The 13,434-nt window shown below is 40.5% G+C and overlaps 1 protein-coding gene across 1 annotated transcript in view; it reads left to right on the top strand.

Annotated features, from left to right (window-relative positions):
* Positions 1–13,434, top strand: part of ctnnbl1 (catenin, beta like 1) — a 249,430-nt gene that overhangs the window by 65,640 nt on the left and 170,356 nt on the right. Inside the window, exons 4-5 of the mRNA XM_068048127.1 lie at positions 5,153–5,292; positions 7,326–7,423. Coding sequence (XP_067904228.1) covers positions 5,153–5,292; positions 7,326–7,423 — 238 coding nt within the window. The remainder of the gene's footprint in view (positions 1–5,152; positions 5,293–7,325; positions 7,424–13,434) is intronic.

Here is a 13,434-nt window from a genome sequence, read left to right on the forward strand (position 1 = left end):
GATAAAGTAAACAAGGAAAGACTATTCCCATTAACTAATGGTACAAGGACTAGGGGACACAGATTGAAGGTTTTGGGTGAGAGATGCAAGAGGAATGTGAGGAAGAACTTATTTACACAGTGAGTGGTAATGCTCTGGAACCCTTGAGGGTGTCAGAAGCAGAGACAATCAATGACTTCAAAAGGAAGTTGCATGGCCACATGAGGGAAATAGACTTGCAGGGCTATGAGGATTGCGCGGAGGAGTGGGACTGACTGGATAGCTGGCACAGATTCGATGGCCGAATGGCCTGCTTCTGTGCCGTAAATGACTCTATAGGTGATTCCATAGTCAGGGGGACAGATTGGGCATTTCTATAGCTGTTTTCGTGAGTACTGCATGGCATTTTGCCTGTCTGGTGCCAAGGTAAAGGACATCATGGAGAGGGTGCAGGAAGTTCTGCAGGGGGAAGGGAGTGAGCCAGAAGTAGTGGTACACGTTGTTACCAACGACATAGCAAGGGCAGGTATTGAGGTCCTACAGTCAGATTTTCAGGAGTTAGGGATGAAATTAGACTAGGACCTCGAAGGCAGTAATCTCTGGATTACTCCCAGTGCCATGCAGTAGTGAGAGTAGAAATAGGAAGATCGGGAAAATCAATGCCTGGGTTGAAGCATGATGTAGGTGGGAGGCCTTCAGATTCTTGGGGCATTGGGGCCAGTTCTGGGGCAAAAGGCACCTATTCAAAAGAGATTTGTTGCACCTCAGCAGAATAAGGACCCGTGTCCTCATGGGGAGGTTCACTAGTGTGGTTGGGAACATTTAAAATAAATTGGCAGGGGGATGGGCACCAGCATATAGAAGTAGTAAAGAGGAATAAGGTGCATAATGTGCGTATTAGACAGTACTAGAGTAGTTGTGTATTAGATTAGAGCAGACTGAGAACGACTACGAGGAATGCAGAGACAGGATTACAATGAATGTGTGTGAACACAAAGTGTGGTGACTAAGGTTGGTGAGCTACAAGCACAAATAACTGTGGGAATATGATGTTGTGGCAATAACGGACTGGGCGCTTAATATACAAGGATTTAAAGTGTTCAGAGAAGATAGAGAAGGAAAAAAGGAAGTTGGGTGGCAGTGCTGATTAGGGAAGACAGTATGGTGTTGGAAAAGGAAGATGTCCTTGAGGGGGCAAGGACAGAATCCTTTTGGTTAGAGTTGAGAAGCAAAAAGGTGGTATTCTATAGGACTTCAAATAGTGAAAGAGAGATAGAGGAAAATATCTACAGGGAAATCAGAGATGCGCAAGAACTATAGAGTGGTGATATTGGAGGACTTTAATTACACAAATATCGATTGGGATAATTTTAGAGTAAATGGTAAGGAGGGAGAGGAATTTATGAAATGTGTTCAGGAGAACTTCCTTGATCAGTATGTTCACGGCCCAACTTCTTCTTCTTCTTCTTCTTTGGCCTCCTTGTCTTGAGAGACAATGGGTAAGTGCCTGGAGGTGGTCAGTGGTTTGTGAAGCCGTGCCTGGAGTGGCTATAAAGGCCAATTCTAGAGTGACAGACTCTTCCACAGGTGCTGCTGATAAAATTGGTGCTGCTGCCTTCCGTGTTGATTTGGTCGCTATGAGGCGACTATGGAGTGACCTCTCCATGGCGCATGCCTGGGCGTATGTATGGAGGTTGTGAGTTAACGGCCCAACTAGACAGGAGGCATTGCTGGATCTGGTGCTGGAAAATGAAGTGGACCAAGTGGCTGTCAGGGAGCACTTGGGTAAGCGTGATCATTGCATCATAAGGTTTAGACTAGTAATGTAGAAAAGCAAAGAATGGAATAAGGTTGAATGTCTAGATTGGGAAAGGGCTAATTTCAATGTGATGAGAAGGGATCAAGCTGGGGTAAGATGGAGCCAAAGACTAACATGAAGAGCTGTATTGGAACAATGGATTATCTTTAAGGAAGAGATGCTTCAGGTACAGGCTGGATACATTTCAACAAAGGCAAAAGGTAGGGGAACAAAAAACAGGGCTCCTGGGATGATGAGGGAGATAGAGATTATGATGAAACAAAAAAAGGTGTATGATGCATGTTAAGTGAATTCTTCAAATGAGAACCAGGCCATATGCAATAAGTTGAGTGGGGAGGTGAAGAGGAAAATAAGACTGGCAAAGAAAGAACATGAGAATAGAATGGCAGTCAACATAAAAGGGAACCCAAAAATCTTCGACTGGCATGTAAATAATAGCGAGTAGTAAGAGGTGGAGTTGGGGCCATAACCTTTCAAACTTCTCTGCATGTGGGGGATGTGCTAGAGAATTGGAGAGTGGCAAATGTTGACACCCTTATTCAAGAAAGGGTGTAGGAAAGGCCTAGCAACCACAGGCCAGTTAGTTTAACATCAGTGATGGGTAAGGTTTTAGAAACAATAATCAGGGAAAAAATAAACAGACACTTGGAGAGGTTTGAGTTAAATAAGGAGAGCCAGTATGGATTTGTAAAAAGGAGATCATGCTTGGCCAATCTAACTGAATTTTTTGATGAAAGTAACAGAGAAGGTTGAAGGGAATGCGGTGGATTTTGATCAAATGGATTTTAAGAAAGTGTTTGGTAAGGTACCACATAAAAGGCTGGTTAACAAAATTGAGGGTCAGTGTTCAATTGGATAAAAAATTGGTTTAAGGACAGAAAACAGTAAGTCATAGTAAATGAAAGCAAAATACTGTGGATGCTGGAAATCTGAAATGAAAACGAAGTGCTGGAAATACTCAGGTCTGACAGCATCTGTGGAGAGAGAAGCAGAGTTAACGTTTCAGGTCTGTGACCTTTCATCAGAACTGGCAAAGGTTAGAAATGTAATCGATTTTACGCAAGTGAAGTTGCTTAAAACCTATTACATTTCTAATCTTTGCCAGTTCTGTTGAAAAGTCACACAGCTGAAATGTTAATTCTGAGTCATAGTAAATGGTTGTTTTTCAGACTGGAGGATGATAGATACAGTGGTGTTCTTCAAGGGTCAGTGCTAGGACCACTGCTTTTTTTGCTATATGTAAATGATTTGGATCTTGGAATACAGAGAATTTCAAAATTTGCTGATGACACCAAACTTGGAGGTGTGGCAACCAGTGAGGATGATATGAACTGCCTGCAACAGGACATCAATAGGCTAGCAGAATGGCAGATGGAATTTAATACTGATAAATGTGAAGTGATGCATTTTAGCCGAAGGACTAGGGAGAGGCAATATAGACTTAATGGCATAGTTCTAAAGAGCATGCAGGAACAGAGCGACCTGGGGGTGCATATGCATTGATCTTTGAAGGTTGCAGGGCATATTGAGAGTAGTTAGTAAAGTATATGGGATCTTGGGTTTCATAAATAGAGTCATTGAGTACAAAAGCAGGGAAGTTATGCTGAACCTTTATAAACTCTGGTTAGGCCCCAACTGGATTATTACATTCAGTTTTAGTGACCACACCTTAGGAAGGATGTGAGGATCCTTGAGAGGCACAGTGGCGCAGTGGTTAGCACTGCAGCCTCACAGCTCCAGGGACCCGGGTTCGATTCTGGGTACTGCCTGTGCGGAGTTTGCAAGTTCTCCCTGTGTCTGCGTGGGTTTCCTCCGGGTGCTCCGGTTTCCTCCCACATGCCAAAGACTTGCAGGTTGATAGGTTAATTGGCCATCATAAATTGCCCCTAGTATAGGTAGGTGGTAGGGAAATATATAGGGACAGGTGGGGATGTGATAGGAATACGGGATTAGTGTAGGATTAGTATAAATGGGTGGTTGATGGTCGGCACAGACTCGGTGGGCCGAAGGGCCTGTTTCAGTGCTGTATCTCTAAACTAAACTAAACTAAACTAAACTAGGCTGCAGAGGAGATTTACTGGAATGGTTCCAGGAATGGGGGATTTCAATTATGTTAGGTTGGAAATGCTGGGATTGTTCTCCTTTGAGCAAAGGAGATTGAGGGAAGATTTGATAGAGGTGTACAAGATTATGAAGGGCTTAGATAAGTTAGACAAGGAAAAGCTGCTCCCATTAACTAATGGTACAAGGACTAGGGGACACAGATTGAAAGTTTTGAGCAAGAGATGCAGGCGGAATATGAGGAAGAACCTTTTTACGCAGTGGGTGGTAATGATCTAAACATGCTGCCCACAGGAGTGGTGGAAGCAGAGAAGATCAATGACTTCAAAAGCAAATTTGATGGGCACTTGAAGGAAATAAACTTCAGGGGCTACAGGGATTGAGCAGCGGAGTAGGACTGACTGGATTGCTCCGTGGAGAGTCGGCATGGACTCAGTGGGCCAAATGGCGGCCTCCTGTGCTGTAAATGACTCTCTGGTTCTATGAAAACTGGAATCCCTATCTTTGTAACTTCCTCCAGTCTTAATACCTGCCAAGAATTCTGTGTTCCTTTAATTTTGGCCTCTTGTGCATCTCCCACTCTCTTTTGCTTCATAATTGGTGGGCTGTTCCTTCAATCTAAGTTCTGCAGTTCCTGTCTTCTTTGATATTACAATGGATGATTTACTCCACACACAGTCTAAATAGTTGTTGTTCCAACTTGTTTAATTATCTGCAGATAAGTTTCGTTTCATATGTCAGAGTTATTTACTGCATAAATGGAGGCCATTCCGCCCATTGAGTCCATGCTGGCTGTCCATGTAGCAATCCAGTCAGTCCCACTCCTCTGCTTGATCCCCGTAGCCCTGCAATTTTACCGCAATGGATATCAAAATTTTGTGTACTCTGCCTCTGCAGTACATATAATGAAATGAAGATTACAAGTGTTGCTTTATAATGAAGTGCAAGGTTGAAATGTGATTAAAAGGATGAGATGATCCTAGAAATTGAGCAATTTATACAGATAATTTGAATCTTGAGACTATTACTGCCTATTAGTTCCTTGCTAGCTGTGTACTTTTTTTAAAACATGCCTTGTGCCCTTGTTTTGCATATAAGCAAATTTCTGTCAAAAACTGTTCTCGTGTAGCCTGTGCCCTTATCTGTCATCACCCTTGTTCTTTATAATGGAAGTATATGGCACATGAATAGTTTTATTGTAAAATGACATGTCAGTAAAACACTGTTCAGCCAGTTATTCATTTCTTAATGTTACCCAGATTTTTTAATTGTCCTATTCTGCTTGACTTTCAGGTTCATGGAGTCAGAGTTGGATTTAAATGATATTATACAGGAAATGCATGTGATTGCCACCATGCCTGATCTATATCACTTGCTTGTGGAACTCAACGCTGTACAGTCCCTGATTGGCCTTCTTGGCCATGAAAACACTGATATCCTTTTGATATTGAGAAGCTGTTAAATAAAATCTCTTCACAACCTAATGATATGCATCTGTCATCCAAGATTTTTATATAGAATGACAAGTGTCTCATTGTACAGTGATGTCACGATGACTTAATTGGACTAGTTTATAACATAATATTCAGCATATCAGTTCCACATAGCCATCCTAGCTGACCATCAGTATATTTGAGTGTATCCTGTATTGAATGCATGTCACAAGCACAGCAAAGATATGGGCATGTTTTGTGGTCCTTTTGCAAATAGAAAACCATTTGTATTCTCTTTGTTGGTCAAAATTGTAGTGACCTGCCTCAGAGGAGTTTGTTTTGGTTCCACACCAGTAGACGTGCCCAGTTTTAACTCAAACTCCCGACATAATCCAAGTGCTTTTATTTTGAGACTAATGAGGGCTATAGATCAATATTTTCTTCCGTGTTTAAGAATATTGTATGTTATTTAACAGTAGAATACCCATTAAATCTTCTGAGCGAAGGACTAGTGGTGTTAAAAAGTGCTGCATATATTTAAATGTAAATTCTATATGCAAATATTATATAAAACAATGAGAAAGCTCTTCATTTCGGATCAACTGAGGTGAGAGTGACCGCCCTTGACATCAAGGCAGCATTTGACCAAGTATGGTATCAAGGAACCATAGCAAAACTGGAGTCAATGGGAATCAGGGGAAAACTCTCTGCTAGTTGGAGTCATACCTAGCACATAGGAAGATGGTTGTGGCTATTGGAGGTCAATCATCTCAGTCCCAGGGCATTACTGCAGGAGTTCCTCAGGGTAGTGTCCCTCCATCATTAGGTCCCAGTGGGAATGTTTGCTGGTGATTGCACAATGTTCAGCACCATTTAGGACTCCTCAGATACTGTAGCAGTCCGTGTTCATATGCAGCAAGTCCTGGACAACATTCTGGCTTGGGCTGATAAGTGGCAAGTAACATCCGCATCACATAAGTGGCAGGCAATGACTATCTCCAAGAAGACCGACCCTAACCATCTCCCCTTGACATTCAATGGCATTACCATTGTTGAATCTCCCACTATCAGCAACCTGGGGATTACCATTGACCAGAAACTGGACTGGACCACCCACATAAATACAAATGGCTACGAGAGCAAGTCAAAGGCTGGGAATTCTGCGGCGAGTAACTCATCTCCTTTCTTGGCAATGTCTGTCCATCATCTGCAAGACAGGAGTGTGATGGAATACTCTCCACTTGCCTGGATGGCTGCAGCTCCAACAACAATCAAGAAGCTCAACACCATCCAGGACAAAGCAGCCTGCTTGATTGGCACCCCATCCACCACCTTCAACATTCACGCCCTCCCAGCGATGCACAGTTGCAGCAGTGTGTACCATCTGCAAGATGCACTGCAGCAACTCATCAAGGCTCCTTTGACAGCATCTTCCAAACCCGTGACCTCTACCATCTGGAAGGACAAGGGCAGCAGATGCATGGGAACACGACCACCTGCAAGTTCCCCTCCAAGCCTCACATTGTCATGACTTGGAACTGCGTTGCTGTTCCTTCACTGTCGCTGGGTCAAAGTCCTGGAACTCCCTTCCTAACAGCACTGTTGTTATACCTCCACCCCAAGGATTACAGTGGTTCAAGAAGGCAGCTCCACCACCTTCTCAAGGGCGATAAGGAATGGGCAATAAATGCTGGCCTAGCCAGCGACGCCCACATTTCATGAATGAATAAAAAAAGATCTTGCTTTTAAATGATAGTTCAGTCTTCAGTGTTAAATGAGGATCTGAGAATAAAGTGTCACGATTTGTAATCTTTAGCACCATAGAAATATTACAGCACAGAAATGAACCATGTTTGTACATCTAGGTCAACTCTGTCATAGAGTAATCCAAAGCTAAACTCATTGTTCTGTTTTCTCCCCATACCTCTGCTTCACTCAGGCTGTTCAATAATAAAACAAATGTTATCTCCATTTAATATCATTATTTGCATACATGTTTATTATGTGTGGAATAATCTTTAACGAGCTGCTACATGTATCTATTGCGGTGGTGGACCTGTTGCAGGAGCTGACGGACATAGACACTCTACATGAGAGTGAAGAAGGGGCAGAGGTCCTCATAGATGCTTTAGTGAGTGCAATGCTTTCCAGTACTCCTTATGGATGACTTAACTGTAGCCTAATGATTATACAAGATTTTGGCTGCTTTTGTGAAGTTTTCTCTTTTCTTACTAAGTATTTTAGCTTGTTGGAGCTCTTATACATTTTACGTTGAGTCACTTCTGTATTCAATAGCATTACAAAATGTTGTGACTTTTCTGTAGTTCCTGATGGTATTGTGATCTCCGTTACTGTGAAAATGACATCATTACCTCTGTTGTGAACTGCAGGATGATTTGAGATGATTAGTTTTTGCTTATCTTTGCAAAGCTTGAATCAGAATTTTTGGCTTTAATATGAAATAGTTGGGAGTATGACTTTCAAGGTAGACACATGCAAGAAAGTACAGATGCTATTTAAATTTCACCCTGGAAAGGTCATCCATTCAGTTTGGATCAGGATGAGCTGAATTAAATGTGATTACCCAGGGATTATATTTATGATTGTCCTAAGTTTGCTTCCTGTCCTGGGTAGTGCTGAATTGTTAGCCACACAAATGTCAATCCTCCTCCTCTGCAAAAAAATTACAGGAGATTCGCACAGTGTAATTATTTTTAAACTTTATTCATGTGAAGGCCCTGGTTTATAACTTAATGCAACTCTGATAGCAAGGTGAGAGTCAATACTTGAGTCAGCTCACACTCAAAGTAAGTACAGATTGGCAGTTGATTCCCATGTTATAAAACTGGACCAGAGTGCTCATTTGCATTTTGATAGTCCATAACATTAAAGATTTTGAAAGAACCCATCTGACATCCAAAGTCAATCTGTGTTACATTGATATGGCTATATTTATTAGTTACTTAAACACAGCATCAATTCCTGAAGTGAATATTTAAAAACTGAAGGTGTTTTTCTGAAACTACAGACTTTATAACAATTGTTGCATTCAGTGAAACAGTGGTTGCTATGCAGATATCAAGTAGGTGATCTAGCCTTCTTTCAAGCTAGGCCTTAGTTTTTAGAGCTCTGGACTTGTTTTATTTTCTGTTCCCAATAAGCTGGATGGTAATTGTGGCAAAGGTGAGAACTTAAGCATAATGGAATAATCCGGAAAGGTTAGGGAGGGCTAAAAAATAAAATTGTATACCTTGATTTGTTTCTAGTGTTTGATCACTTGTCATTTCTCCTTTAATAAATCAACCAACCTTTCAGATAAGCTGTTTTCACTCTAAGTTTTATTCAGAAACTGCAACAAATGCAGTTCTCTAAAGTCAAGAGAAACAATAGCACCCACGCTGGCTCAACACTATACCAGTGCATACATGCTTGTAGACCGAAACAATCGATTATTTAAATTATTCATATACAGATATCATGATCCATAAATATAACTTTAATTTTACTAACTTTTAGAAATAATTTGTATGCTATTCAATGCCAGTCTGATCACATTCCAAAAATGTTGAGAGCTCATTTTCGTATTCAGCCATACGATAAAAATAAACATTAGTTTTCTTCACTAAGTCCTTTCTTTAGTGACAGATGTGGAAATGTGTGAAGTCTAAAGTTCAGTTTCTTATTAACAGCAAGAGCATGCTTCAAACTGGCTGCTAGTAACCAGAACTCAATCTGTCTTCAAATTCATCCAGCAATTTTGGAATGAGTTTTCTTCTGCCTCAGAGTTGCATGCATCTATAGGTCAGTCATGGAAGAGTTTTAGTTGGGGCCTTTACTGTCTCTGCACTGATAATCAAACCAACAAGGTGAAGCTTCCCAGTGTCTTTCCCAATTTTCTTTGTAGAAGTCCAGTAAGTGAGCTGTTTTCTGTCTGATCCTGAGTTTGGCTTCTCTATTCATTTAGCTATTATGCTGGTGAATTTACAACAGGATGGATCTTCAGAATCTAGATCACCTGCATGTGAAATCAGGAATTGCAGTAATATTTGAAGGTGCAAACTAATCATTCAAATTCTTTTTTCATAGTTTCTGAACAGTCTCTTTAAGTGTTCATCATAGTGGTATGGTGGGAGGGAGGAAGTGCATGGTTGGTAATAAGAGGTGAAGCAGTTTCTGATATATGTCCCTCAGGAAGATGTGCCCCTTCATGATTATGCTCCTGAACTGAGCAGTGGGAGATGTTGTTTTAGGGGCTGTAAATAAAAAAATGTGTTGGGGGACTGGAATGCCAGAAAGAAAGATGAGTTTGTGTGTGCGTTTGTACATATAATTGTATGTGTGTGTGTGTGTAAAACTTAATATATATTAATATATAGTGCCATAACACATTTTGGTATTCCAAACTACTTCATGTTACAATGAATTACCTTTGCAATGTGGTCACTGTTACTCTCTAGGTGAACATGGCAGTAATTTTGCTCACAGAAAGGCACTATAAACTACAATAACCAATTCTATTTTGTTGGTAGTTTTGGTTGAGGAATGTTGTTTAGAAATTCTAGAGAACTACTTGCTTCTCAAATAGTGCTATGAGCTCGTCAACATCGACTTGAACATGTAGTATAATTCATACTGAAGGACAGTATCTGCAATAGTGCAGCACTCCCTCAGGATTATTAGACTCAGTTGTATGCTCAGGACCTGCAGCTGACACTTTATTAGACTATGGGGGAGGGTTGTAGTACAGGATCATGAAAGGATAGGTGACTGAGGGAGATGGGGAAGGGTGAGAAGTGAGGGGAGTCCTTGTTTTTCTTTGGTGGGGGTGGGGGGTGAAATCTGGAGTCTGGTTACACTCGAAATGGGCTAGAGTATGGGAACATTTGAGGAGGGGCTGGAAACCTGGCAGTGTGTGGAAGGGGGCAGAGCTCTAGGACCTGTCCTAACTTAAAGGCAAGGCAGAGCTGGGAGACCTTGGGTTGAGGGGCCAGTGTGGGAACTGGAAGAATTTGCAGGGAGGGAAAAGCGAGTTATGTGGGAATTGGGAAAGGGGTGGTGTATGAGTCATTGATTCACCTTTGTAAGCTTTCTAATAAGCAGCATCAGTCAATAATAATGATTTAAGATTCCTGCTTTGAAGCTTGGATTTCTTCAAGGTGGAACATATATTACAGTCAATAAATTATCTGGCAAATATTACTTACCTGGAGAACTCAAATGGGACTTGGGACCTGGTCATATTTGGTGGGCTCACAAGTGAAGTCAGAATGACCAGTTGGGGAGCATAGTGACCCAGCATTGAATTAACTATTTCACTGGATAAAGCTGTGCTCCCAAAAGCAGTTTAACTTTTCCCACTTTTGCTATACTATGCTATGCAAAGCTTAAGTACTAATGTTGTGAATTTTAAATAAATGTGAGCATCCACCAATTGACAGTTAGAAATCCCCATGGAATAACAGGTAACACTGAAGCCAAAGAAGGGCATATTAGGAAGAGCAATCAAATGTTTGGTCAAAAAGATAGATTTTAAGGAGGGTCTTGAGGAAGAGATAGAGAGGTGGGGAAATTTAGCGAGAAAATTCCAGAATGTGGGGCCTGGGCTGCTCAAGCCATGAATGCTAAAGTACATTGGGATCCAAAGCTGGCCCAAGGTGTGGGCATGGTGCAGAAGGTAATGAAGAATTGTTTCTCTTTGTGTGTTTGTTTCAAATCTCAAGTTAACTTAAAAGGAGTTCCCATGCTTTGTGACGTAGGGCATAGCCGATGTCTTGTAGACAGGCACGAAACTGAAAACTTTCAATTATAAGGACAGATGTTTGTAATTAGAGCATTACACTTCACATGGAATTATTGCATTTATATTAACTTTATTCCAAGTATAAAATCTCAAACTTCATATTTTAAATTATTAAAATATTTTATATAATTTGCTTCAAGAGCTCCTTTTTCAGTTGTTAAAACTGCTTTACTAATTCTGATATGTAAATTTGCTTCTTGTGTGGTTTTGGAACTCAGTGCAGCTCACTCGAGAGCTGAGTACAACAGGTCTTAAAACTTGTGGCCATCTCCACTTTGTGTCAAAGATCATTAATGTGCTAGCCCTCAGGGCCTTCATACTCCTCACTGTAAAATTAGTTCTTGCTTAAAATGCAACTAGCATATTGCACATATAAGTATTTGGTTTTAAGCCTGTTGGCTGCAGTTTCCAAAAAAAAAGGTGGTATTTTGGGTGAGGTACTACTTCCAGTTTTAATTGAACTGGAGTAACTCCATTTACTAGAGCTGATTGTATGGTATCATGTGAGTCAGATGTGTTGTAAAACCTGATAGAAGAATGTGGCGTTTTAAACATTTTGAGTTATGTGAATCAGGATTTCTTTGATACAGTGGTATTTGTGAAATGGTTGCAAACTGATCTTCAGGATTTTTGAGTTTTGGTAATTTACTATTGAATTAATTTTACATTTTTTAAACTCGCTACTCTAATTTGTTCTACTGGATTAAGTATAAAGTTAATGTAGAATGTTGTAAACAGCAAATTGAGTGTGATTCATGTGTCCTGTTAGAGAAATACAAAATCAGAGTTAACTCTATTATCGATGTGTGAAGTAACAGAAAAATCCCATTATGGGAATCAGATGATGTCTTTGTTCTAAGCTGTTTTATTGGTCTGTCAGCAGATTCTGTGCTGCATAATCACGTTGGCTCAATGTTTCAGCACAGCACCTGAATTCTTTATAAAGGCAAACTGAAATTCATGGATGGTTAACAATTTATTATTGAGATTTATTGGGGAGGGGTGCAGCAAAACGACGAATGAATCGTGCATTTAAATAACGACCCAGATAAATTTTCTGAACAGAGAAAAATGGATAAACTCAATAAAGCAGTGATTCTAACTGTGAGATATTAGTGATAATTTTGCTAATAAAATTCAACATAAAGATACTTAATTGGAGGAATAAGAACAGAACATGTTGGAAAGCTTAGGTCTGGCAACTTCTGTGGAGAGAGAAACAGTTAATGTTTCAGGTCAAAGACCTTTTATCAGAACTGGAAAAAGCTAGAGATGTAACAGATATTAAACAAGTGCTGAGGCACAGTAAGTGGGGAGGGTGGGGCAGGGTAAGATCAAAAGGGAAGGTCTGCCATAGGAAGGAATGCAGAAATGATTAAATGACAAAGGAGATGATGGTGCAAGGAAAAATTACCATCTCCTTTTCCTTGCACCATCATCCCTTTTGTTATTTAATTGCTCCTGCATTTTACCCTATGACAGACATTCCCTTTTGTTCTTTCCACACCTCCAACCACCTTTGCCTGCTGCTGTACATTGCTTAATACCTGTTGCAACTCTAACTTTGCCCAGTTCTGACCAAAGGTCATCGACCTGAAACGTTAACTTTGTTTCTCTCTCCACAGATGCTGCCAGACCTGTTGAATATTTTCCGCATTTTCTGTTTTTATTTCAGATTTCTAGCATCCATGGTATTTTATTTTTGTCTTAATTGGCACAGGACTAACTTCAGTGAGTTGAAAAGGGATCTGGCCCAGGTGGATTGTAACCAAAAATTGGTAAATAAAACAGTAATTGAACATTGGAAGGCCTTCTAAGAGAGAGTTCAAGTACAGAGTAGACACATTCCCATGAGGAGGAAAGGAAGAGGAATCCAAAGCTGGAGCTCCCTAGATGACCAACAGTATAGAGGGTAAAATTATAGAGAAAAAGGAGGCCTATGTAAATATTTAGGGTTATATTACAGTAGAGAAGCAAACTGAATATAAAAAGTACAGCAGAATGAGAAGGGCAGAAGTATGAGAGTAGATTAGCGAATAACTAAAAGGAACCCAATGGTCTTTTAGAAACACACAAATAGTAAAAAGGTAGTCAATGAAGGGTGGGGCTGACTAGGGACCAAAAAGGAGATCTTGGGCAGGCAGAAGGCATGGCTAAGGTGTGAAATAAGTACTTTGCTTCTGTCTTCACTAGAGAAGAGGGTGCTGCCAATTTAACAGTAAAGGAGGAGGCAGTAGTAATGTTGGATTAGATAAAATTAGATAACGAAGAGTTACTTAAAATGTCTGTAGTCCTCAAATTAGAAAAATTAACCTGTTCTAGATTGGATGTATCCAGGTTAC

The sequence above is a fragment of the Heterodontus francisci genome, chromosome 16, assembly GCF_036365525.1.
Source record: "Heterodontus francisci isolate sHetFra1 chromosome 16, sHetFra1.hap1, whole genome shotgun sequence".
Classification (NCBI taxonomy): Eukaryota; Metazoa; Chordata; class Chondrichthyes; order Heterodontiformes; family Heterodontidae; genus Heterodontus; species Heterodontus francisci.